We start from the raw sequence: 26,579 nt of genomic DNA on the forward strand, positions 1-26,579 counted from the left end.
CCTTCCTTGCGCACTCCCCCGCCAACTGTGTGCCTCTGTTGGAGTCTTTTACACATAAACAGCCACGCGTGCCTCTGCCTTAGCTAGACAAGATATGAACCCTGCCAAGAGGGGATTGGATTGTCATTTTTTTTGTTTTGTTTTCAGGGCTGCACCTATGGCATATGGAAGTTCCCCGGGCCAAGTGTCGAATTGGAGCTGCAGCTGCCGGCCTATGCCACAGCCACAGCAATGCAGGATCTGAGATGCATCTGTGACCTAAGCTTCAGCTTGCAGCAACGCCAGATCCTTAGCCCACTGAGAGAGGCCAGGGATCGAACCTGCATCCTCATGGATACTAGCTGGGTTCTTCACTCACTGAGCCACAGTGGGAATTCCTGTCATCTTTTTTTTTTTTTTTTTTTTTAGGGAGATCAGCTCAGCTACGATTCAACCCCTTGCCTGGGAACCTCCATATGCGGCCCTAAAAAAAAAAAGTTTTAAAGTACAGTTGATTTACTCGTTCTGTTGTTTTCGGCTGTACAGCAAAGTGAGCCAGTCCTACATATGTGTACATTCTTTCTCTCATGTAGGACTGTCATCTTAGCTCACTTCTCCAGGGGTAAAAGTTGGGTGGGAGCAGGCATCTGCTTACTCTCTGAGTCCTTATCCCACCAGCTACCATTACAGGGCAGCTGCTATCCGCCCGCCCTCTGCCAATGCATTGTCTCATTTCATCACATTATGTGCCCTTGTCCTTACCTGACAGAAGAGCCGTGGAGGCTGAGATGGACCCACTGAGCTGTCCCAAACCACTATGAATGGGTAGAGCTGAGGTGGGAATTCAGGTGTTTGACTCCAAGCCTGTTCTGCCAACTATTACGTGGACGCCTCTGACTGGGACTGCTCTTTCCGCCGCTTCACTCACTTTTTTAAGACGTGTGTGCCTGGCACAGGGCTGTAGGTGGGGTGAAGCTGGATTCAGAACAGGCATCAGGAGAGGCTTTATTCCTGGGAATGGGGAAAGGACCCCTACGTGCCCAGCGGTGATCCCCAGTGCGAGAGCTACGGGGCCCCCGCTTGGTCAGCCCTCTGTTGCCCTGAGCTGCTGGGTTGGCTCTGACCTCTGAGTCCTCGCTTCCCGTGGAGGCCACACACGGACCGGACTCTGGGAGAGAGATAAGGAGATGCAGGGCCGGTGGGAGGAGCCTGAGCTGCCCAGAGGGCCAGGCAGGAAATCACCCCTTCCTTGGGGCCGAGAGGGGAATGACTCGGCTGATGGGTGGGGGTTCCGTTTTTGCAGCTGAGCGGGCTGCAGCGAGGCCTCTGGGGCAAAGCATCTGGGTTCTCCTTCCCCCTCACCGCTGGCAGCCTAATGAGGCTTCAAGAGGTGGGCCTGGGCCTTCCCTCTTCATTTATCCATCATCTCCTTGGAAACGAGTTTGTGCTGCTGGGCTGATCTCTTGCGCCAACCCTCGCCCAACCCAGGGCATCCCCTGTGAGAACACAGCTGCAGATGGAGGCAGTGAGGAGGGAAGCGAGACAGGCGGGGAGGGCGGGGGGGGGCGGCAGGTGAGGTCTCTGCCATTTCCGAGCTGCCCGACTCGGGCTACGTTACTTCACCTCTCTGCCTTCTCGTCTGTAAAATGGGAATGAGAATAAGAGTACCTACCCAAGAGGGTGGTGGAGCAGTAAAGGAATTAATATGTGCCAAGAGCTTGGAACAGTACCAGCCATTTTTGTTCGTTTAGTGACTGGCACTTCCACCAGCCCGGGCATCTGAACAGAAGTGTGGCATTAGCTCTCGACTGCTTCTTCCCTCTCCTGCATGCCCATGTTGAAGGCCATCCATGCTTTCAGCTCATCACCCCACTCTCACTTACCTCTTCATGCTCTTTTTTTTTTAAATGCTGTCTTGGGTTGTAATTCACACCTCATACAATGTACCCAAGTAAAGTATGCAATTCAATGGTTTTTAGTGTAGACCACAGCCACAGCAATGCCAGATCTGAGCAGCGTCTGAGACCTAAGCTGCGGCTCTCGGCACTGCTGAATCCTTAACCCATGGAGAGGGGACAGGGACTGAACCCGCATCCTCAGGGACACTAGTCAGGTTCGTTACCACTGGGCCGCAATGGAAACTCCAGAATCCTTGCTCTTCACCACAATGTCACACTATGTTATGTCTTTGATTTTATCTGATTCACTGAAAAAATGTGAGAAGTGAGACAAGTCTTAGTTCTCAAGGACCATGGGAGAGAGATCTGTGGCCAGTGGTAACAAATCCAAAGGAGGCGCCAACCCGAAGGCCACACGGCAGCAGGGGGGTGAGGAGGGGGCCGCTTTCGGGACAGAGAGCGTCTCCCCAGACACTACGGGAGCTCCTGGGGAAGGCAGAGGACCGCTGCTGTGGCCGAAGTTGGACGTGACCTCTGCCTTCTTCCTTGGGGGCCCACAAACCAGGCAATAAGGTGGCTACCAAGATAGGAAAGGTCACCCAGCGACGCAAGGAAAATGGGAGTTCACGACGGGCCTCCGTCCAGTGCTCAGGTGTCACTTGGGCTGAGGCTGGGCTAGACCTGATCCTGGCATGGACACTTTGGACAGAGAAGAGAATCTAGCCTGGCAGCTACCTAGAGATACAAGGAGGCATATTGGTGAGAGAGACGGGACCAGGGGAAAGCTGGACTTGTCGTTACGACAGGGAGGCGCTGGGGAGGCGGGTGTACGTGTGCAATGGGCTTTGTTGAGCATCTGCCATCATGGAGAAGCAACCCCAGGAGAGGGCTTGCAAGAATGCCAGTGTGATAGGGCTAACATCGCGTTTCCTGGCAAGTCCAGGTTCTCCCTCTTTGGTTTAGCTTTTCTCTGGGATGGGCCAGCAGTAAAAGCAGCCATTGGACGGAGCGTCTCAGGACATTTATTTGTTCTGATTACAAGGCTGGGGGTGGGGCGCAGCGGAACAGGACTTGTTAGGGGTGTGAGGGTTGGCTTGGCTGGAGGGGCTGAAGCAGCAGGTGTTCGAGTGCAGGGAGCTGAAGAGCACAAACGTGCAGCAGCTGAACTAGGAGGAGAGGTGTGAGGGGAGGGGTAAGCAATGCAGGGGCAGCAGGAGCAATGGCAAAGGTTGAGGCCCCAACGCCCCCCATCCCATCCCATCCCATCCCATCCCCAGATCCCTCTTTTTTTTCCCTTAAGTTAAAAAACAATTCCTTGAGGCAGTTCAGGCGACAAGGAGCAGAAGTCACAGGTTGGAGAGCCGAGTCTGCTCTGGCCAGCAGAGCCAGGTTCTGGCCTGACAGCGGCTCAGGCCTCCTCCGCCGTGGCATCGATGCCCGCGTACGTGAAGTTCTCAAACAGTGACATGTTTACGTAGGCCTGGGGAGCAGAGCAAGCTTTAGTGGGGGCCGGGGATGCTGGAGCGCCTGGCTTGGGGGTCCCTGACGTCCACGTGGTTGGGGTAGATGAAGAGACCCTGCTTTGCTCTGGAGACTCAGGGCGACCTCAGGGCATGGTGGTCCCCACCAGCCCAGAGCAGCAAGGTCATCCGACCACAGTTTCGGGCTCACGTGAGAGATTTTTTTTTTCTTTTCCTTGTGGCATATGGAGGTTTCCAGGCTAGGGGTTGCATCAGAGCTACAGTGCCAGCCTACACCATGGCCACAGCAACGCCGGAGCCGAGCCCTGTCTGTGACCTACAGCACAGCTCACGGCAATGGTGGATCCTTAACCCACTGAGCAAGGCCAGGCATCGAACCCACATCCTCATGGGTCCTAGTCAGGTTCGTTAACTGCTGAGCCATGAAGGGAACACCGTGCGAGAGATTTGACACAGCTGTTAGATAGGAGGTTTTTCTTGCCCTCAGGCAATAAACTGACTGTGCATGTGCTCATTCGTTCATTTCCTTATTCATCTATTCATAAGACTATTTTTGATAATTTACCCATTTGTATGGTTATTTGATCATTTCTTCATTCTTAAGATAGTTTAATAATTTCTGTAACTATGTTATTAATTAAGTCACAGGAAGAACTCTTTTCACATTACTCATTTAGATGTATTTGTTCATTTATAGTTATTTGAAATTCATTTGTTTATATGGTTATTAGATTCAGTTTTTATTGATTATATTTAAATTTTTTATTGACGTTTGCTGATTTACAATGTTGTATCAATTTCTGCTGTATAATAAATGATTCCTATATATATATATATATATATATATATATATGGGACACAAAGCTAACCTATATATATATGAATATATATATATATATATATATACACTCACATCTGGAAGTTCCTGGGCCAGGGATTGAACCCAAGCCCCAGCTGTGACAGTGCCAGCTCTTTAATGCACTGAGCCACCAGGGAACTCCCTGCACTCCTTTTTTAGTATTCTTTTCCCCTATGGTTTATCACAGGACCTTGCATGTGGTTCTCTGTGCTGTGCAGTAGGATCTCGTTGATCGATGCAGTTATTTCATTACTGCTTATTTGGATGATTATTGTATCATCCGTCCACTAATTCTGTTCATTCATTCATTCACTCCGTTCCTGTCTCATTCATTCATCCATCCATCCGTCCGTTTGGCGAGGGGAGGGGTCCTAGATGAGAATGGGCTGATGGCCCCAAGTAGAGGAGGACAGGCAGGGAGTCTGGGACCCAGGATCCAGGGGAAAGAACTGGCTGCTGAGGCTGAGTTTACAAGGGTCTAGCACCCAACCCACGGAGAGCTGGAAAGGGGGGCTGCATGCCCAGGCCTGGCCCAGCTAGGCTGCAGCTAGTGGGGGGGACAGGGACCCAGAGGCTCCTGTTAGGAGACCCTCCCAGTCTCCTGGGGAACACATAGGTGCTGTCCCGCGGCCGTGAGCTTGGTGAGCCCCGGCTCCGTCACCCCAGTCTCCTCACCTTTCTGGCTTCCAGCATTCGGCCCAGCTGCAGCGCGATCTGGGCAAAGGGAGGTCGCTCGTAGGGACGGTCCCGCCAGCACTGGCGCATCAGCTCGTACCTGCCAGGGGGGAATTGCTGAGATGAGCGGTCAGGGCCTTTGGCGGGGCGGGGCCGCGGGGCTCACGGCTGCGGGGACTCACACTTCATCGTCACAGTTGCGGGGCTGCTCCATGCGGTAGCCCTGTGGCAGCTTCTCGTAGAGCTCGGCGCAGGTCATGCCACAGTACGGGGTGCCCCCTGTGGGCGGGGCCAAGCTCTCTCAGCCCCGCCCCGCCGGGGCGGGGGAGGGCGAGGTGGGCGGGTGGGGGAGGGGGACCCTCTGCGGAATGGGCGGGGGGCGGTCAGGGACTCACCGAGGCTCACGATCTCCCAGAGGAGGACCCCAAAGGACCAACTGAAATGAGGAGGATGCACTTAGTTACCTTCCAGGCCCCTAGGTGCAGCAGCTTCGCGTCTACCTACCCCAGCGGCGCAGCCCGGCCCAACCGCGGCCTGTCTGCTCTGCAAGGATCTGGCCTTGGCCAGCTCTTGTCTCTGCTCCAAGGAGATTCCTTCACGGCCCTCCCAGGATCGAGATAATCATTGCTCGCATAGCTCGCATTTGTACTGAATACTTACGTGGCCCAGGCACTGATCCTTTCATGGATATGTTAATTCATTTAACCCTCACACCTACCCAGTGACATAGGTGCTATTATTATCCCCATTTTACAGATGGAGACAGGGAGGCACTGAGATAGTGCCCAAAGTCACGCAGGAAGTGACAGAGCTGGGAGGCAAACCCTGGCAGCCTGACTTCAAAGCCCTGGCTCTTCACCGCCTCTTACACTGTAACAACACCTGCACAGATAAGAAGCCGTGAGACCAGGGTGGGAGTTCTCATCATCGGGGGAGAGAAGCAGGACGTGGGCAAGCAGTGGTCAGAGGGATGGTTGGTGTTGTGACAGTGAGCCAGGCAGGCCAAGGGCTTGGGGCACGGGCAGAGCTAGGGCAGGCCAAGTTCCCTGGAGAGAGGGGCAGGGGTGTGCCAAGGTGGCCACGTGGAGGAGGGAGTGCCGAGAGGGCGTCTTGGGGGTCGCCCTCTGGTCGGTCCTCAGGTGGGGTGACCTGCCCTTCAGAGAGGAAGGCGGGAGCATCCTTCCAGAGGTGTCTCCATTCACCCAGGCGTTATCTGCCAGCTTTCTCAACCTTCTCCAAGGTATATCCCTCCGACTCTTAGTCAAGCACAGCCCTAAACCACCTCTACTCCCATCCTAACCCTGAGACACCTCCTGAGACAAAGCTTCCTTCCAGCCGGCCCCCCATCTTCCCACTCATATGCTGGGCATGGCCCAGGTATGGCCGAGACCCATCCGTGTCACACCTGTGTCACACCTGGAGCACACCCTAGGGATGGCCAAGTCCTGCCTTGGACTACCCGAGACATGTCACACCTAGAAGCATCCTCGGGGACCCAAGCCCTCCCGCCCGCCCCGACTCACCCTCCCCCCACTCACACGTCACTCTTGGTGGTATAGACGCTGTAGTTCAGGGACTCGATGGCCATCCAGCGCACGGGGAGACGCCCCTGGGGGGGAGTGGGTTTGAGGGGTCGGGTGAGGAGGCAGGGCCTGGTTAGCAGGTTGTCGGGGGCAGGGCCAGGCACAGGCACCGACGGCATGAGACTCACCATCGTCTTCTTCACATAAACCTCCTCCCCTCGAGAAAGGCCGAAGTCTGCGATCTTGGAGGCCAGGTTCTCTCCAACCAGCACATTCCGGGCAGCCAGGTCCCTGTGGATGAACTTCAAGCAGTGTCAGAAGTCAGGGAGGCCTGAGATGACGAGCAGGCTCTGGTCTCCAGGGCCGGCGAGGGGTCCAGCCCCGTGGCTGGCTGCGCGGGGCCCTCCATGCCTTTAAGGAGCCCCTTACTCTTCTTCCCACCCACTCAGACCTCATCCTGGGTCAGGGACTCCTGCCTAAGAAAAGACACGAAGCTGGCTGTCATCCCTTCCTGCTGGTGACCATGGCCATGGCCAAGTTCTGGCTGTATCCCTCTTCGGGGACAGCAGTGCTTTTCCCCAGTGACCACACTACACCTTCTACTCTGGATGCTCCTGGACCCTGTCTCTTCTGACCTCTCCTCCACCCTGACCCCAGGGATGAGAGTGGAAAGGCCCTTCTCTGCTCAAAGTGACCTTCTCCCTTGAGTTGCAGGCCCTCCCCACTGGGCTCCCCGCTTCTTCAAAGACCTCTCTCCACCTTGGCTCCTTCCCCTCTGCTTTCAAAGACATTAGAGGCTTAACCAACTTCAGAATATGCCTCCTCTCAGTCTCACATCCCCTCCTGCTACTGTCGCCTCTCTTTTCCTTCAGGCACGGTGTCCTTGAACTTGGGCTTGGGCCTCCCCTGTCTGCTCCACCATCCAGATTCTCCTGGTGAGTCTCACCTACTCCCTGGCCACTATAGCACCACCATCTGTGAAGTGACAGCTCCCAGACGGTTGTCTCCGGCCCAGGCCTCCCTCCTGAGTCCTCGGCTGGCATCTACAACCGCTAAGCCAACACCTCCACCATGACGACCCACGGATGCGTCCAACGCAGCACCTTCTCCAGACTTGCTTCTCATCCTGTGTTCTCTCACCTACTCGCCCGGGGCCAGCAACTTGGGGGGTCACATCCTTCTGTTCACTCCTCAATCCCACATCCAATTAGAGCCTGCTGATTTTAGCTCACCAAGTCGGCCCTCGGGTCTCCCCTCCTTGCTCTAGTCCACCTTCCCCCAACACACACGCACACACACCTGTTTCTCGCTCAGGTACTGCATGCCATTGGCAGCATCACTGGCAAAACGCAGCAGCTGCCGGGAGCTGAGGGTGGAGGCTGTTCCATGTTCCCGGGCAAAAGCTGGGTCAGTTTCCAGAACGCGGCTCTTCCGCAGAAAATCGAGCAGGTTCCCATAGGGGGCATATTCGATAGCGATATACAAGTAACCTGGGAGGTGAGGGGTACAGGGCGGTGGCTTATACTCGGGCAACTTGGGGTGGCAGCCGGCACCCCGTGGCACTAGGCACGGAACCTGACGCACGAAGGGGAGTCGTTCGTGACGTTCCGTGTTCTGAAGCCCCGCCCAAGCTACCGATGTGGAGGTGACAGCTGATGATGCGGCTTGGGTAGAAGGGGTAGGTGATGACTCGGGGTCTCACCTCGGTTCTCACAGGCTCCCAGAAGGTTGATGATGTTGGGGTGATGCCCCAATTTGCACAGTACTTCCAGTTCTCCCGCGAAGTCACGATGGTCATTTTCAGAGGCGTACTCTGTGTAGATAAATATCACTTTTGCCAGAAATAGCGCTAGAGAAAAGGGCATGGGCTGCTGAGGGCTGGGGTCAGTTGCCAGGGGGATCTGCGGGGCACAGGAGGGGGTCCGGGCTGGGGCGGGGCCACTCCCGGCGGACCTTTCAGCATCTTGATGGCCGCGTTCATCTTGAGCCCGTCCTTCTTGATCATGGCCCGGATGACCTGGCCGAAGTTGCCCTCCCCAATGAGGTCCTCAAAGGTGATGTCCTCCCACTCCAGCACCGGGTAACTCAGGGGCTCAGGCGGTGGTTTTGGCCGCCGGGTCAGTGTCAAGGTGCCTGAGCTGAACTGCAGGATGGTCTCCTCGCCCTTCATAGGATGGGACAAGTGGGCAGACAGTCCATAAAGAGACGGGGCAGCAAGATGCGCAGACAGGCAAGGAGCGAGGCCGCTAACGCACAGAGACCCAGACAGAGGGCACCCTGGTGGCCAGCCAGGGATAGACAGACAGAGGACGCACACTGAGACAGAATCACAAGAGATGGAGCCGCAGGGGGGCCGCTGGGTGGACAGACGTCCACATGCAGCAGCCGCAGCCGGGGATCAGGTGTGGGGGGCTCTGGAAGAACAAGGAGTGGGTGAGCCTGCCAGAAGCCATGGCATGGGTCCATGGAAGGACGCTCCTTCCAACATTTTCAGCAGAAAGGAACTGGAATGAGCTCTCGTGGGGAGCAATGGGCTTCTCATCATTGTGCTGACCCCACAACAAGGCGTTGGTTTTTGTCGGCAGCGATGCTCTGGAGGGGGTTCCAGCCCAGGGCGGAGGCACCCTGTACATTGGTTGAGCACCCACTCCATGCTAAGCCCTGAGCTGCTGGGAGCCAGGGGGAGGGGTTTTCTTTTTCACTGCAGCAGAAACAGAGATTGCCACTGTCCACTCACCTCGGCCACCCGCAGCTCTCAAACCACCTGAAACCTGAAGCCACAAAGAGCCTAACAAAGAGGAACACCTGCTCCCCCCACCTGAGTCGGAGCTGGGCCACCTGGGCCGGGCTGATAGCAGGAAAAGGAAACAGGTGAACCGGCCCACAGGTGCGGCCCATGTGAGAACCGGAAGAAGGCTCGGGACAGACCCGGTTGGTGGGGCGGGGCGGGGGGGGGGGGCGCTCCCTACGTGAGCTGCAGCCCAGCTTGATGGGCGGGGGCTGAGGACACAGGTCACTTGGATTCGCACGAACCGTGGACAGCTGAAGGCGCAGGCCAGCGTGCACATGCTTGTTTTAGTGGCGGCCAGTGTGCAGGGGCACCCGTGAGGTGGACACATGGACACGTGCGGGTGGGCAGCACAAGCAGAGGGAGCCAGGCGTACATACGTGGGGGGCACTCACAGGGATATACACGCACACTCACATCCGGCGTATGCGTTCACGCGCACGCACACCTGCACGCAGGTGCAGAGAGCAGTACATCCTGACATACCTTACGGGCTGCTTTTCCACTGCTTCCCTCCACATTCGTCCCGTGGCCCTCCCCCACCACAGCAGGGGCTGCTTTCTGCACACACTGACCTCAGAGGGAGGCCAGCGCAGCGGGGAACAAAGAGGCCGATTGAATCTCTGAATCTAAAGGGAGTTTTTTTTAAAGGCAGGGCAGAGACAATAGCCTGGGACACTAGGCTTTTCTATCACAAGGATCAGCCCTTGAGCGAGAAGAGGGTTTTTTTCTTTGAAATGCCAAAGCCTGGCTGTAAATAGCAGGAGCCCAGGCTTGGAGAAGCAAGGGCAGAGTTCAGACCTTAAGTGACCACATTCGGGACAATCCAGAGGAGAGGGAGATGGGACGAGGTGACCAGATGAGGGGAGGCCGGGTCCCTGAAGAGGAGCCAGGAGCCCCCCCACCCCACCCCCACCCTTCAGTGTGAGCCTGCGGCTGGAGGGGCATGGACCACAGAAGAATAGAAACCCAGGTTTAAGGGAAGCCAAGAAAAGTGGAGGCCGGGCGTCTTCTCTCAAGGAGGGACAGGTGAAGCTGCAGGCCCGGCTCAACGTGAGGGTACAAACAGCGGTAGGAGGGGCTACAGCCATGGGTCTGAGGGCCACAGAATATGCTGCCCTCTGCAGGGGACAGGGAAGCACCTCGGAGCTCTCGAGTCTCCCCAAGGAGGCCCTGGGATTTGCAAGGATGGAGGCTGGATAAGAAGCCACAGGGTGGGAGTTCCCTTAGTGGCTCAGCGGTTAGCGAACCCGACCAGGATCCGTAAGGATGTGGGTTCGATCCCTGGCCTCGCTCAGTGGGTTAAGGATCCGGTGTTGCCGTGAGCTGTGGTGTAGGCTGGTGGCTACAGCTCTGATTTGAGCCCTAGCCTGGAAAGTTCCATATGCATGGGTGTGGCCCTAAAAAGAAAAAAAAAAAACAAGCAAAAAAACTCATTGTGTGAGTGCCCTGCTGGCAGGAGGCCACAGGAGGGCTGAGGACCTCAGACAGGGATGCGGATGTGTGCACATGGAGGCTGGCTCGCAGGTGCAGGAGGCCCTGCCGGGACAGAGGCCGGCATGAGCCCAGGTGCTCCCCATGCAGCACAGGCTCCTAGGCTTCCTTGAGCCCTGGGGAAAAGGGGGAGAATTCTGAATCGACCGCGGTGAAATGTGGACATCAACGAGGGATTCTGAACGGGGAAAATGAAACATTTCACCACTAGCATAACTGGCCTCTGAGTTGAGTTCGAGTCTAGAGAAATAGAACGATACATTGCTCCCCGTGCATGTTATTGAGCGTGGTGTGACATAAACACACACATGCCCCTCACACACACACTCGCACACACACTCGCAGTGTGTACCGAGGTGGAAGCACAGAGACACAGAGTGTGCACACAGGGGCCCGGCAGTGGGCACAGAGGACTGACCGATCCCGACTGGTAGGTGAAGGTGCGTCTGCGATGCAGGCAGCTCCTGCGGATGCACGCCAGGGTTAAGAGGGCAGCCAGGATGGTGAGGCAGGTGGCGGACACCGAGCCCACCACAGCCAGGACCAGCTGCGGATCCAGGCCCTCTTCCACGGCCTGCACCTCCTGGACGGGACGCTCGCTCTGCAGCCCTGGACATGAGAAGAGGGCAGATCACAGGGACGCCAGTGTCAGGAACTCAGAGGCCACCGTGGGATCACGCGGAGGGAGAGGTCAGAGATCTCAGCACAGGGAGGGAGCGTGGAGGTCAGGTCTAGGGCCCGGTGGGTCGCTGGCATGACACGTGCGATTTCCCCAGCGCTAGGATAACGGGCCATTAAAAAGGGAAGGGTCAAGGTCCCTAGTACCGGGCCTTGTGTCACTTGTTGGGAGGGGCCGGGGATGCCCTGGCTCCGAGGCAGGGCATCAAGTGGCAGGGAGAGCACGGAGCCCGACCGTGCGGCCGGGGGGTCCCTCTGCACCCCGCCCTCTCACCGTTGCCCAACGTGGACTCCTCTACCACGTTGCTCCAGTCACCGGGGCCCTGGACGCTGGCCCGCACGCGGAACAGGTAGCGCGTGCTGGCGTTGAGGCCGCGGACGATGGTGCTCGTCTCCTCGGGCCTGTCCACGTCCATCCACAGCGGGTCTCCCGAGCCCCCGGCCACCTGCACCTCCACGATGTACTTGGATATAGGCCCAGCCGGAGCCTCTGGGCGCTGCCACACCAGCTGGATCTCCGAGTCTGAAAGCGCCTGGGCGTGGAGGTGTCGGGGGGCTGGGGGTCCTGGGGAGATGGGGGTGGGAAGGCAGATGGGACCAGGCTGTGTGGCCGCGGGGTCAGAGAGAGCCCCTCTAGCTGTGTCCCCGGCTCTGTGGACCCCGGCGTGGCAGCCACCTGCCAATCTCCTCCTGCCTCTCCCGATGGCCTCCTTCGCCCCTGAGCTTCCGCTTCCCCGGTTCTCCCTTCATCCCAAGTCTTCCCGGGTCCTCTGCACACCTTCCCCAAGTGCCACGTGCTCCACGGCCCCGCATCCTCGCCATGACACTTGCTCTCCACATGAGCCCTGACCTCCCGTGCTCCCTTGTCCTGCAGGCTCCTGGTGGCCTGGACCCTGCCCTGTGTCACCTCTGCCTGACATCCTAGGTCCTCCTTGTGCCCCTGTTTTCGTGCCCTGCGTTCTCTCCGCGTCCGTCCGGGCTCCCATAACCTCCCACGTCCTTCTGGGTCTCCTGTGGTCCTGCGTCCCCTATCCTCCCGCGTCTTGAGCCCGCCACCCCTTCCCGAGCATACCGCTGGGGGGCAGAAGCACGCGCGCAGTGGGTGAGGCTGGGCCCAGGAGGGTACAGTGGTACAGCCGCACGTCCAGCTGGTAGTGGGTCCCAGGCGTGAGTCCCGTCAGGAGGGCGGTGCGGGCCTGGGGGGACGAGACGTTCTCCCGCCGCTCCTGTCCCCGGGCCCCGTCCCACAGGCGCAGCAGGAAACCATCGCCCACCAGTGGCCCCGGCACCGAGGGTAAGGACCAGCTCACTCGCAGCCGGTCGGGGCCCTCCACATGCCAGCCCTCCAGCCGTGGCTGCAACAGGGGCTCTGGGGCCAGAGGTCAGGGGTCAGAATGGTCCGGCGGGTCCCTGGCTGGATGGGATGGTGATCCCCAGGGCACAGCGGGGGACACCCCTCAGCGGGAAAGGCAGGGGCCCCTGGGGCGGACAGGACTTGACAACCCTGCGTGCACAGGACAGCAACCCCTGGGGGCGGGGAGAGGGATGGGTCTTGGCTCCTCACCAGGACAGTCGGTGGTCATGAGGGCGGGAGGCCCCCAGGCCCCCTCCCCGCCTTCCCCTGGCCGGTTCAGCTGCGCGCGGACGCTGTAGCCTGTCTTCGGCCTCAGGTTCACCAAGGTCACGTTCTCACTGGGGTCCACTGGGGGTGGGGCGTGCAGCACACTCCGCTCAGCCGCAGGCCCCTCCAGAAGCCACCACTCCCCCTTCAGCCCCTCTCTCTTCTCCCTCCCTTCCCACCCCTCCCCCCTCATCGCTACCTGACACCCCATCCTGCCCCAGCCCCCCCTTGCCCCAGCCCCGCGCTGGCCCCACTCACCCACGATGGTGGACCAGGCCATGGTGCTGTCCTGGGGCCGGTAGTGCAGGCGGACGGAGGCGATGGGTCCGTCCCCAGAGAAGGAGACCAGCGGCGAGACCAAGAGCTGGCGGCTCTGCTTGGCCAGGAGCCGGGGGGCGCTCAGGGGCACTGGGGGCACTGCCAGGAGACTTGGGGTAAGGCACGGCCCAGACAGCCCATCTGGTCCTCAGAAACATGGGGGGGCTCTGTGCTCCGGGCATCGAAGACACTTCTAGGTCTTGGTTTAGATCTCGGGACCCCCTGGGCTGGGGAGGGGTCAAGTTCAACAGATGACCAGAGTGGCCAGGGCCTGCAGGGACAGCTCGCGGCACAGGGACTCAGCAATAAGGACACGAGAGGGTCCCAAGAGATGTGTGTGTGTGTGTGTGTGTGTGTGTGTGTGTCTTTTTGTCTTTTCTAGGGCCGCACCCGCGGCATATGAAAGTTCCCGGACCAGGGCTCTAATCGGAGCTGTAGCCGCTGGCCTACACCACAGCCTCAGCAACGTGGGATCCGAGCCGCCTGTGTGACCTACCCCACAGCTCAGGCAATGCCAGATACTTGACACGAGTGAGGTCAGGGATCGAACCCTCCACCTCATGGTTCCTAGTCGGATTTGTTAACCACCAAGCCACGATGGGAACTCCCCAAGAGATTTTTTTTTTAATAATTTTTATGGCCACACCCATGATACATGGAGTTGCTGAGCCAGGGATTGAATCCAAATGGCAACTGCAACCGACACTGTAGCTGCGGCAACGCTGGATCCTTTAACCCACGTTGCTGGGCTGATCAAGCCGCGTCCTGGAGCTGCAGAGACGCTGCTGATCCTGTTGTGCCACAGCAGGAACCCCTGCAGTTGGATTCTTAATACACTGTGTCACAGCGGGAACTCCCAAAAGATGTGAAGTGAGGGGGTGCCATGGCCAAACAGGGGCTTGGGGGAGAGCACCCCGCCCGTGCAATGCAGGGATGGACAGAGGGGTTGAAACCCTAGGCAGTGTCACCTTGCTCTCTGCTCCACCCTCATCACTTATCACTCTCTCAATTTAACAAAAAATGTAGGGAGTTCCCGCTGTGTTCCAGCGGTAATGAACCTGACTCGTATCCATGGGGCTGCAGGATCGATCCCTGGCCCCACTCAGTGGGTTAAGGATCCAGCACTGACATGAGCTGTGGTGTAGGTTGCAGATGCAGCTCAGATCTGGCGTTGCTGTGGCTGTGGTGCAGGCTGGTGACTACAGCTCCGATTCAACCCCTAGCCTGGGAACTTGCATAGGACACAAGTGTGGCTCTAAAAAAAAAAAAGGTAGCATGTAATGAAGTACCTGCTTTACCTGGAGAGTTTACAGGCATGGCCTCTAATTCTGACAAGTGCCTTCAGGCAGGGCTCATTACCCATCTTAGGAATGATGAAACTGAGTCTTAAAGACAACGAACAACTGGCCTAAGGACACACGACCAGGGTTGGACCGAGGTCTGTCTGACCAGGACCACTTAAAATCGGTCCATTCTCCCCCCCCCCCAGAGCTCCAGTGTGCCTGCTTGGCTCCCTCGCCGGGATCACTGCCTCGGTCTGCCTTAGCTTTTCTCCCCGGGTTTTTGCATTAAAGCCTTAACTGGTTCCCTCGCCTCTTCCAAACATCTTCCAGACTGATCTTCTAAGAGGAATGGATGGATGGGGCAGCGGGGCGGGGCGGGGGGGAGGTCGAGGAGGATGCAGGGGTATGGCTGAGGTGGGGGGGAGAAGAGAGGTGTCAAGCAGGAATAAGCCCATCGGGAGGAAGGGCTGGTCTGGAGGGAGACGAAAGTCCCACGCGGCGCCCACGGAGCCCCAGGGCCTGAGGTTCATGCATGGGGTTAGAGGTCCTGCAGGTGGCTGGGCATACAGGGGGCTCCTGAGTCATGAACCACGTAGCGTCCTCGCTGACTTCCGAACCAGACCTCCGTGACCATGGAGGCCCCACCAAATGAGTCTGGAGCCCAGGAGAGGGGTCCCGGCTGCAGGTCATACTTGGGAGTTGCTAAGGAGCAGCTGAAATCTTAGGATAGATGACGTTTTAACTGATGACAGCAATAAATGTCAACATGACACTGAGCACAGACCCTGCGCCAGGCACTGTGCTAAATGCTTAAATGCATCATTGAATTTCACCTTCACAGCAGCACCTATCAAGGGAGTGCTAATATCCTCATGTGACAGAGAGACCAGCCCGAGGGGGCTACGTAACTTCCTTAGGCAGTGGAGCTAGAATGTGTGGTGAGGATTCAAAGCCAAGTTGTCTGTGTTCAAAGCCTGGGAAGAGAGAGCAATGAGAGGCTGGAGATAGGGCCCTGGGGCCATACGGGTACTCCCTGGTGGTGGAGGGGGCGGCAGAGTCGTGGGAGAGGGAGGGGAGCAGACGCTGACAGTGAGAAGACGGGAAGGAGAGCCGGGGTGGGGTGGGGTGGGTGGGAGTCAGGAGCACAGGGAAAGAGGAGCCGGGGGCCAGGGGGTTGGGGGGGGTGAGTGTCCAAGGCTTGCAGTGCTGGAGAAGTTGAGGGACACACCTAGACCGGGGTGGGGGTGCCCTGCTCTGAGCACTCCCGGGCACTGGCAGCTCCCTGCTTACTCGCCAGGAAGCACCGCTGGGGAATGGCGCAGGTCACCCTCTGAGCTGCCCAGCCCCAGGCGCTCCCCTGTTCTAGCACTGAGTGCCCTGCAGTGTGACGCAGGGTGGCAAGTGGAGAATGTGGCATGCCAGGGGCAGAGTGACAGGCACCAAGAGTCTGCAGGGCTGGCTTTTGGGGACATAGAGAGCAGAAGCACCACCCTGGGCAAGGCTGGAGGGGGTCCCGCTTCTGGGGCACAGGATGCTCTTTCAGATGGGACTGAGCTGTGCTCCAGCCTGGGCACTGCCTGGCCAAGGCCTTGGGGTGATGGCAAGCCCTCCTCTCTGCCAGGGCTGTGACCTTCGACACCCACGCCCTTCCTGCTACAAGGCCCGGACGGAGCGGGATCCGCTCGTGCCCGCTCTCGTGCCCACTGTCCACCCTCCGTGCCTCAGGACGCACTCACCTTTAACACTGACCCTGAAGCGTCGGCTGTCTTGGCCACCAGACGTGGACACGCGGCACTCCCAGAGCCCACTGTCCTGAAGAGCCAAGCGGGGCACCTCAAACTCGGCTGTGGTCCTATCTGGCTCCACAATGGCCTTGGTGGACTGCGAGAGACAGGGGAGGGGACAGACCACTGAGAATGTGCAGCGTGGGGCGGGCACATGTGTGTTTGTCCAGGCTGATGAAGGGACAGAGGCTGGGTGGCGGTGCCCCGACCATCAGCCTGACCCCAGTCAAGCAGTGCTTATGCCAGTGGGTAGGGCCTGCAGGAAACCTGGAGGGGCGGGGGCCGTAGGCTGGGGCGGCGGGCTGACCGGGAGCACCGTGCCGTCCGGCTTGCGGAGCTGCATGCTGCCCCGTCCTGGGAAGGGGTTCCCCGCGGCCGCACAGCTGATCCGGGGCGTCGTCTCCAAATTGAACTCCAGGTCTGAAACCATGTCCAGGATCTGGGGGATCCGGTCTGGGGAGAGAGGCCACACTCATCCTGGAGGCCCGGCAAGGGCAGACGTGTGACCGAGTCCTGCACCTTGGCAGAGGCACTGTTAGTGGCCCATCATCCAGGCCTGAAGGCCAGTGAGGTCCTGGGTGACTCCTCCAGGGCCCTCAGGCCACCTCTGATGGCCCCCGAGTCTACCCCAGGGCCCTCCACCTCCTCCTATCCTCCCACCCCGAGACCAGCCCACCCACCAGTCTCACAGCCGGGACACGGGTTCCGGCCTGGATGGTTCTGGGCCCTGCTGCAGAGCCTTTCGTTTCCCCTGCTTCCATGGCCCACCCAGCAGCTGGGCGCCTCTCTCAATCACGTATGCGACAGTCCTGTGCCTTTCCAACAACTCCTTGCCAGCCTATCATGGTAAGCGCCAACCTTGTCTACAGCTTGCCATTCCAAGGCCCCTTGATGTGACCTCTCCTGACCCCCAGCCTCGGCTCGCTGCACTGTCGGGTACCCGGGCCCAAGCCCTCAGCCTCCACCCTCTGCCCAGACCCTCTTCCCAGCCATCTTTCTCCTATCCTTCATATCCCATCTGGGATCACGCCTCTTCCCAGAAGCCCTCCCTGATCCACTCAGCCTGGTTGGGGGCCTCCTCTGGATTCCCAGCCCCTCTGGCCTGCGGCCCATCCCTAGGGACGATGTGGGCTGGGGGTAAGAACGTCCAGACCACGCGCTTCCTGGGGGCGGGACCTCGAGCCGGGAAGATGCGGTGTCTGGCGAGGGCTGACCTGTTCTGCGGGATCTCAGGGACCCATGTGCTCATACCTGACTTCTCGCAGTGCATTCCATGCCACCCCGAGGGGCAGACGCAGCCGCTGAAGCGGTCACAGGTGCCGCCGTTCTGACACTGGCACTGGAGGCGGCAGTCGGCCCCAAAACGACCTGGGGCACAGGCTGGGGGGAGGGGCACGGGTCAGGGGGCAACGAGGGCATAGCTGGGGCCAGGATAGTGACAGGCTGGGTAGACAGGGCACCGGTCAGGTGAACAGGGGACCGTGGAGGCCTTGGCGTGTGAGTCAGGGCCCGCCTGAAGGGTCAGGGTCGAGTGTATAGATGGCTCTCTGGGTCAGGGACCGTGGAGGGTGAGTTCGTCCATACCTTCCTGGCACTGGCTTCCTCTCCAGCCAGATCCGCAAGAACAGCCATAGGGGTCCGGGAGGCAGAAGGTGAGGCCCCGGCAGCCTGATGTGCCCGGGCACTGCTCCTGGCAGCTCTGCCCAAAACGGCCCTCTCTGCAGGCTAGAAAGAGAGCATGTGGGTGGAGGGGCCTCTGTTGGGCCCCAGGGTGCCAAACCTACTTGGCACATTCACCCTGCAAGCTCCAGCCCCACGGTCTGTCTTCCCCCAGCCAGGCTGCCTCTCCTGCCCAGGTCCTAGCACAATCCTCTCCTTACCCTGCTCACAGCGGGTACCAGTGAATCCAGGGGGGCACACACACTCGCCGTCCTGGTCGTGGCAGACACCTCCATGCAGGCAGCCTGGGCATTCCTTGCTGCAGTCTTGTCCCCAGCGCCCTGCTCCGCAGCCTGCGGGAATGCGCTTTCAGCCTCCGACCCCTGCCCACCTGACCCTTACTATTGAGGACGGGGGCAGCCCCAGGGGCCCAGGAAGGATCTACAGGAAGTACCCACCAGCCACCCAGCCTCCCCTCTCATCCACCACCTCTGCCCTCTGTTCCTGACCTCGCACAATGAGCCGAAAGAAGGCACTGCCCAGGGGGCTGACTTCCAGGTAGGTGGCACTGTAGATGCCACTCGCTGATGGCTGCACATCTGGGAGCTGCAGGAGGAACCGCCCGTCCTGGGCCTCGTGCCAGTCCAGGGTATAGAAATAGGATCCTGGGGGCATAAATGGGACAGGGGCCTCAGCATCCCATGAGAGCTGGTGTTCCATCCCTCTGCCCGCCTCTGCCCAAGTCATATCAAGGTGCGCCCTGCAGAGCCATCAGACCTGGGGCTGGGCACCAGCCTGTGCCCAAGCCAGCAAGCTGGGAGGCATCCTCTTCTCCACGCACCATGAGCCACTCAGGACATCACCATGTCCTGGGCAGTCTTCCCCCCTCTGTCTCCTAAAGCTCCACTTCTCTCCGCACCCAAGGCTATCACGCTGCTCCTCGCCTCCCGCAGCATTGCAGGCGGTCTCTCTGCCTCCAGCCTCCCCGCTTCCCACCTGTCCTCCACTCAGCAGCCCAGGAGGTTTTTCTCCCACAGATTCCTCGGCCCCTCCTCGGCTTAAGCTCTTCCATAGTGGTTCTCCATTGCCCTCGGGACAGCACCCGACCCCTTCGCACCTCATTTTCACCATCTTGGCCACTGCTTAGCCCTCTGGCCCCCACACCTCTCCACACCCTGCCTGATCCTAACCTTCCTGAATTCCTGAATTCCTTGTATCTCTAGAGCAAACCTGTGGTATCTCACAGCTTCCTGCCTTTGCTCTTAGAGCTCCTCCTCCTGGGCCGTTCTCCTCCTCTTCTTTGTGTGGCTAGTTCCCAGGAGCCTTTCCCTGGGGGGCCGGTGGACCCTAAATATCGGGGTCCTTGTCCCTGCCCTCCCCCTTCCTGCCTCTCTGCTCCGGAACGAACAGAGATGCTAGGGCACGCGGGGTCTACCTGACTCCACATCTCTCATCAATTCACCGGCTGGAGCTCGGGAGACAAACCCCTTGGCCCGAGAGGAGGGGCCTCCCTCCTCAGGAGCCCTGGGACACAAGAGGCAGCCAAGGGTGTGAGAGCTGAGGCAGGAATCTTGGGGCAACACAGGAAATGGCCTCCTCCCAAGTCTGCCCGGGCCCTGGCACGTGTCTGAACAAATCTCAGGAAGAGGCTGAACCTCCCTTGCCTGTGCTGGGACGTGTGACCAGGTCTCTTCTTCCCCACGGGGACTGCAGCTCCCAGCCAGGTGGCCTAGGTGACAGCACCTGCCTCACTCTCCCAGGGGAGAATCGAGGGTGAGAGGCTAACATGGTGCTGATTTAGGGGGTGATCGGGATGGAGGCAGCTGATTGTGAGGCTGCGGGTCCTCTGGGGACAGGAGGGGGACAGCTCAGAGCTAGAGATGACCCCATGCAGGTGCTTCCCACCGATCTGGTCCAGGAGAGAGGACACGCGCTGGAGGTTGGCCAAGGGGGGTACCAGGGGGAGGAAGGCCGGTGTCAGGGGCCACAACTGGGAAATGCCGAGGGCCACGGAGGTGCTGGAGTGTCAGCGGCATGCAGCTTTCGCTGCCCACCCACTTCGGATGCCCTCCTCACCGTTACTCTTCCAGAGCACATCTGTCTGCTTCTCCTTGCGCACACGTGCCGAAAGCACAGCCGTGTCCCCCCTGTTCACCGTGTGTGTGACCTTGTCCGGGAACAGGTGCGCTGCGGGGTGGGCGGGGGGGGAGCGGAGGGGGGCGGGGTCAAGGGCAGCTGGCCCCGCCCCCCGCCCCCCGCCCCGCCCCCGGCGCGGCCAAACGCACCTCCCGGGCTGTTGTGCACGTAGAGGACGCGCGTGCGCCGCGGCCCCGCGCCGCCCACGCAGGAGAAGACGCCCACCAGGTCCGAGGGCTGCGAGAAGCCGCGCAGGGTCACCTGGCGCGAGCCGTTGCGGGCCAGGTGCGGGGGCTGCCAGGGCCGGGGCGTGCGCACGATGCGGTCGTCCTTCTCCAGCAGCAGCGGGGGCTCCCAGGCGTCCGAACCCCGGCTCGCCCCGGCCTCCCCGGACACGCAGGTCAGGAAGAAGCGCTGGGGCTCGGTCAGGCGCAGGTCGGCCAGCAGCGTCCAGGTCCACCGCGGCGCCTGGGCCGGACACCGGGCTCTGATCTGGCAGGGTCCCCGCTCCCCCCTCCTCCCTCTTTGCCCCCCCACGTCCGTCCCCCTCCCTTTCTGCCCCTTTCCCCTTCCCGGCGCCCTGGCCTCTTTCCCTCAAGCCTCTTCATCCTAAAAGAACAAAAACAAAAACAGAGCCCCCTCTCTGGCCTCCTCATCCCCTCCCTTCTCCTGCCAGATGGCTTCCCTTTCCAGCCCAGCCCAAAGAAAGAATGATCTATGCTCCCCGGCTCCGTTTCCTCGCTTTATTCCTGGCAGCCCCCTTTCCTGACCTGTCTCTGCAGCCGTCCAGCGAAGGGGAGCCGCCGTCCCTGCCCCCCACCACTAGGAGAGCCCCAGGAAACGGAAGTGTCTTGGAGGGACCCCCTCCTCTCACTTGGGAAATCTAGACCTGTTTGCTGGGCTGGGATGGAGGGTGGGAGGGGCAGGGTTCTGCAGCCAGGTGGTTGGGGAGCAGAAGGGAAGAGAGCTCTGGGCCCAGCAAAAGGCCAGAAGCCGGGAGGGCAGGCCCTGGGGCATACTTGCCCCCCCCTCCTCCAACACACACGCAGACACCTTGGTCTTTGCCTTCCAAAGAGCTCCCAGGCCAATGGGGAAAGAGATGTGGACATGCAGGGCGCGGTGGACGGACACAGAGAAGGGGCACCTAGCCCATCATGGGGGCAGGGAGGCAGGGGATGAAGAGGTGCCTCCTGGGAGATGTAGCTGGAGGGCCCTCAAGCTGAGTGGGAAACAGTGGGGCTGAGAAGGGGGATGGCGAGAGGTCAGTGGGAGGAAGGGCACTCTAGGCAGAGGCTGCAGCCTGAGGAAAGGCATGGAATGCGAACTGTCGTGGTGTGGACAAGGGGGTTGTCCAGGCTCAGTGTGGCTGGGCACACAGTGTGAGGCAGCAGCACGGAGGGACCAGGAAGGGCTCCTCAGCCCCAGGACGGATCCCGTGCCTTCCCAAGCCCTTCCTACTCCGTCCCTGCCTGGTCCCTGCCAAGTGGTTTAAATGCTGCTTGGCTTATCAATGGGTATTCCTTGAAAGCCGGCCAGGAGTAAATGAAGCTGGCGTTTGCTGACTGCCTGATCTGGGCCGAGCACCTCTTTGTCCACTGGATCCTCACAGCCTCTGAAAGCGAATGTCTCCCCATCCACAGAGGAGGTGGTAGTAATTATTGTTAAGGCTCATCTCTTCCCCCAACTTTTCACTATCACTTCTTTTTTTTTCTTTTTAGGGCCGCACCTGCAGCATATGGAGGTTCCCAGGCTAGGGGTCGAATTGGAGCGGCAGTTGCGGGCCAACCAACCGCACAGCCATGCCAGATCCAAGCTGAGTCTGCGACCTCCATCACAGCTTACGGCAACACCAGATCCTGAACCCACTGAGGGAGGCCAGGGATCGAACCCTCATCCTCATGGATACTTGTTGGGTTCATTACTGCCGAGCCACAGCAGGAACTCCCACCATCACGTCTGAGTCAGTAGCCTTGGGATGCAGGACCTCTCAGCTTGGGCCTGTGTTTCCATCAGCATTCCCCAGACCTGCTCCTCGAGGCTCCCTGTCTTCGCAGGCGGCAACAACCGTCTGTGATACCAGCTTTGGAGCCACCTCCTACTCCCGCAGTCGTAACAATGAATGTTTACGGGAGGTCGATTGTATGCCGAGTCCTTTACCCGTGTTGTCTGATTTTATCAGCCCAGCTCTCCTGGGAGGTGGCTGTTATTATCCCAGTTTTATAGCTGGCGAATGAAGGCTCAGACAAATAACGTGCCCAAGATCATGCAGTTAATGACTGGCAGAGCCAGGCTGTGGACTCTGAGGTCCACCCCTTGAAGCACTGCACTGGCTGCCTGGTCAATTACAAAATTCCGCAAACTCTATTTCCTCAAAGCCTCTTGACTTCATCCCCACCTCCAAGCTCGCCCTCGTTAATTAACCCTCGCCCTTCCTCCCCTGCACTGTCCCCAGACGGCCACCCCCCCCTCCCCCGCCAACTCTCCTCCAGAGTGATCCATCTAAGACCTCGTGACTGGCTGGCTACAACCTTCCATGGCTCCCCATTGCCCTCAAGATGCAGTGCTTGCTCTAGAGTCCCCTTGCTGCTCACACTGCCCCTCCTGCTGCATCCCCCGCAGGAACCTTCTCTCCCGTGCGCTTCCACGCCTCTGAGACTTGCGTCTATTGTTCTGGCCGCCTGGAATGAAGATTGCCCATTTCAGCCAAGTCTTTCTGAATCTCTCATCATCTCCTAAGTAGCATTGGTGGTATAGTAGTGGCATAGCTGCCTTCCTTGTCACCTCCTGTCCTGAGACAGAGTAGGCTGACTCCTCACAGCTCCTCTGGAACTCCCTGTGTCTATCCGTGCGGCCCTCACCCCGTGGCTCGGTTCTAATCCTCTTTGGGCAGCCAGCCACTTGCTCTGAAGCCCTTACCAAGCGCTCTGTGTAAATTACCTCCCTTAAGCCCCTGTAACAGCCCTAGGAGGGCAGCAGCATCAAATCTGTTGTGCAGGTCTGGAGGCTGTCTGCCTCTCAGCTACTGGCCTGTCACTTAGCACAGCTCCTGGAATCTTGTTGGCCCTTGAGAAATGTTTGTCAAGTGAGTAATCGAGTGAGTGTCACACACTGAAATCTTACTGGGGCCTGGAGACCCCATGCTCCCCACTGATGTTAAAATCTGATGCAGTCCGTCAAAGGCTGCTCCCCTCCCCCAAGCCCTAGTGCCCGCCCGGGTTTTCCAGGCCCTGATCCCACTTTTGAGCGGATCAGGGTGTGGATGAAAGTGATGGCAAAAACGGTAGGGTTTTCTCTGTGTGTGTGTGTGTGTGTGTGTGTGAGAGAGAGAGAGAGACAGAGAGAGAGAGCGAGGTAGGGGGGATCAGGTTCTTGGGGGCTGGATGGCAGGGAGGTTTGGGGGAGACTTACCAACATGAGAAGCCAGGAAGAAGATGCGGAGCAGCCAAGGGGGTCCCAGCCAGACCATACTCCGGAGGCTGGCCAGGCCAGCCAGGACAAGCGGGGCCCACGGTCAGTCACTCTGGGGCTGGCTGCGCAGCCTGTACGGTCAGTGCGTGTTGGTGTGGGAGGAAAAGGAAATGAGTTAGCTTGGGTGGGAGGGGTGGCAGGGGAGACGGGTGGGGAGGACCTGTCCTGCTCTGGGCCTCTGGGCCCCCTAGACCTAGGCCCCCACCGGGCTGGGGATGGGTGTGGCCTGGAAGGTCCTGGAATGGGGGGGGGTCCCTTGAGGTGGGGGAGGGTGTGGTAAGGACAGACCTGGAGACTGTTGGACTGGTTCTCTTCCCCTCTCTCTCCACTGTCCTCAATCTTGCCAGCGCGCAGGAGGCAGGAGGCAGGAAAGGGAGGAAGCCAGTGGCTTCCTCCTATTGAGACCGAGTGGGGGGAGGATATTGTCCTGGGGTCTCCCCTCCCCCACCACATGCACACGCTGACTTGCGTGTGCACCCAGGACACGGCTACATGGCGGTCCTGGAGAGCGGCATATGTGTGTAACACAGGATCTTTGTGGCCCCAGGCATGTGCACAAAGGAACAAAAGAACTCACATTCAGGGCAAAAAAGTCGCTTTGATTCTGTCTTGAGGAACGCTCTCATTTCACAGATGGGAACACTGAGGCCTGCAGGATCTGAGGGCTTTCTGAGGTCATGGCGAGGATGGGACTTGAACTTCTGACTTGGTGGCTCCTTAAGGGCTCATGCTAAGCAGAGCCACAGAATGCACAGGGGGTGGGGTGAGGCTCTTGCATGTACAGCCTGTAGCTTAAGCCACTAACAGAGGCTTTAGGCCGTGGCCTGCCTGATTGTCATTGTCCCCGGGCACTGGGGCAGCAGCGGCCCCGCCCAGGAACTGCCCTGAGGGCTGACAGCAGCCTGGGAGCCATCCCAGCCCCTTGACAAAGGCGCCAAAGCCCCCTGGATCTTGCCTTTTTTGTGTCCCTCTCCCTGTCCTGGCGCCACCGTACCCCTGGCAGTTCTCAGAGCAGGACACGACCTGTGGGGACAGAATGCCTGCTGGTGGCAGGGTGGCGGTGGGGTGTCTGTCCTTGCGGGAGCAGAGGGAGAGCGTCACATGTTGGGGGCCATCAGATGGCGGGGCTCGCCCGCAGACTGTGCCTCCTCTGGCCTGGACTCGAGTGGTTGGAGTACGGTGACACCTGATGCCAGCTTAGGTGACTGGTTTCCACATCCTCCCTTTGGGGCTGGGACATCTTTCTAGTCTGTTCCTGGCTGAAGGCCAGACGCTCCTCTGGACCCACCGGGCTCTAATTCGCTGTCGGGGGAAGCTGGACTCTAATTCACTGTCAGGGGAAGCTGAGCTGGTTTATGCCTGGGGGTCTGCTCAAAACCCCTGAAAACTCCCGGCAGGGACCGTGGCTCCTGGTGTAGCGTGATAAACAGAGCAGGGGAGACCCCACCCCACCCCCACCCCCACCCCGGAGGCCTGCAGACACTCCCTTCCTAGACGCAAAGCTGGGGAGAGCTTTCTGTGGACAGGACTCAGGTGGAAGTGGGGCCGTTGGTGCCTCAGTCTTCAGCTCATCTTGGTGCCAAGAGCCTTGACTCTGGCATGAGCAGGAGCTGGAAGACGCTGGGGCAGAGGACACGTGTGTGGGACTCCCCCCCGGGTTCTGGGAGAGCCCGGGGGGGCCTGATGTTGTTTTGCATACAAGCAGAGAGCACCTGGGCAGCATCTGTTCCGGAAAAGGACAGATACTGACACAGGTGCTTGCTCGGAATGACATCTAAGGCTCTGTGACACTGTAACACGACAGAGACGGCCGACCCAGCTGCCCTCCCCACCCTCACCTGGAAAACACAGCTCCGTGGTAATGATTTGTAGACACACACGGCGCATCTTGCAGCGTTTGTCTACAAGGATTTGTGTTACAGTACAGTGTCCTCCAAGTGTAGAGGTATATTTTTACACGTGTTGAGATTATGTTGCGAGTGACTTAAACAGCATCTGTTTACCAACAGCGTGTCACAATTGAGCTCTCACTGCACAGACAAATTTTGAGCGGGTTGTGTATACAGCTGCTATTGCAAAAGGAATATTTACACCATAACGCGTAGGTTAAAATCTCAGTCCCTGGAACGTTACAGGCCAAGAATCACGTTAATGCGGCTCTGCGGTTCCACACATCGTGACCTCAACTCTCCAATCCGAAACAAAGCTGATAATGACAGAGCTGAAGTAAAGGGAATTTATTTTTAAAAAAAGCAAGAATAGCAGCATGATCAACGCCACACAAGGTTAATCATTCCTGCTGCCGAAGCTGCCTTCCTGCAAATAGCGGGCATTCCAGCTCCTGGCACGTGGGCACAAACAGGAGTTTTGCCAGCTCGCCAGGGGTTCAGGGCCATCAGGCCTCCTAGCGGAACTCCGAAGCAGAGATTTTTATAACTCTCCATGCCACTTTACTTTCCAAATGCCATTTTTTTTTTTTCTTTTTAGGGCCACACCTGCAGCATATGGCAGTTCCCAGGCTGGAGGTCGAATCAGAGCTAAAGCTGCTAGCCTACACCACAGGCACGGCAACTCAGGATCCGAGCCGCATCTTCGACCTACACCCCAGCTCACCGCAATGCCAGGTCCCTGCTGAATGAAGCCAGGGATCGAAGCCCCATCCTCGTGTCTGTGAGGATACAACTTCAATCCCTGGCCTCACTCAGTGGATTAAGGTTCAGCCGCTCCTCAGATGCGGTTCTGCTGTGCCATGGTGGGAACTCCCCAAATGCTAAATTTTAGACACCTTCAGTTAGAGTATTGCTAGTAAGAAGCCTCAGTTGGACCTTTCCGAAAAAAGAAAGGTGCTGAAATTAGTTATCATGTGCCCAAAACAAGTGAAAAAGGACGTGTGATTTTGGACTGTCCAGGACCCAGTGCGGGGGGGCAGCCTGGT

General features: G+C 58.8%; 1 protein-coding gene across 1 annotated transcript; it reads right to left on the minus strand.

The window, feature by feature from the left end:
- Window positions 1–2,883: 2,883 nt before the first annotated feature.
- Window positions 2,884–23,994, minus strand: TIE1 (tyrosine kinase with immunoglobulin like and EGF like domains 1). Its single transcript, XM_047789419.1, is given in 25 exon segments — window positions 2,884–3,357; window positions 4,893–4,992; window positions 5,075–5,171; window positions 5,288–5,328; window positions 6,431–6,501; window positions 6,604–6,717; window positions 7,715–7,905; window positions 8,118–8,228; window positions 8,369–8,579; window positions 11,116–11,306; window positions 11,650–11,940; window positions 12,448–12,744; window positions 12,940–13,077; window positions 13,255–13,413; window positions 16,334–16,478; window positions 16,689–16,834; window positions 17,633–17,761; window positions 17,966–18,106; window positions 18,262–18,393; window positions 18,550–18,705; window positions 20,117–20,227; window positions 20,326–20,626; window positions 20,628–20,644; window positions 23,585–23,715; window positions 23,933–23,994. Coding segments are annotated over 24 exon segments (3,420 nt in total). The 5' UTR covers window positions 23,643–23,715; window positions 23,933–23,994; the 3' UTR covers window positions 2,884–3,285.
- Between the last annotated feature and the right edge of the window lie 2,585 nt (window positions 23,995–26,579).

Source organism: Phacochoerus africanus, chromosome 8 (genome assembly GCF_016906955.1).
Source record: "Phacochoerus africanus isolate WHEZ1 chromosome 8, ROS_Pafr_v1, whole genome shotgun sequence".
Taxonomy (NCBI): domain Eukaryota; kingdom Metazoa; phylum Chordata; class Mammalia; order Artiodactyla; family Suidae; genus Phacochoerus; species Phacochoerus africanus.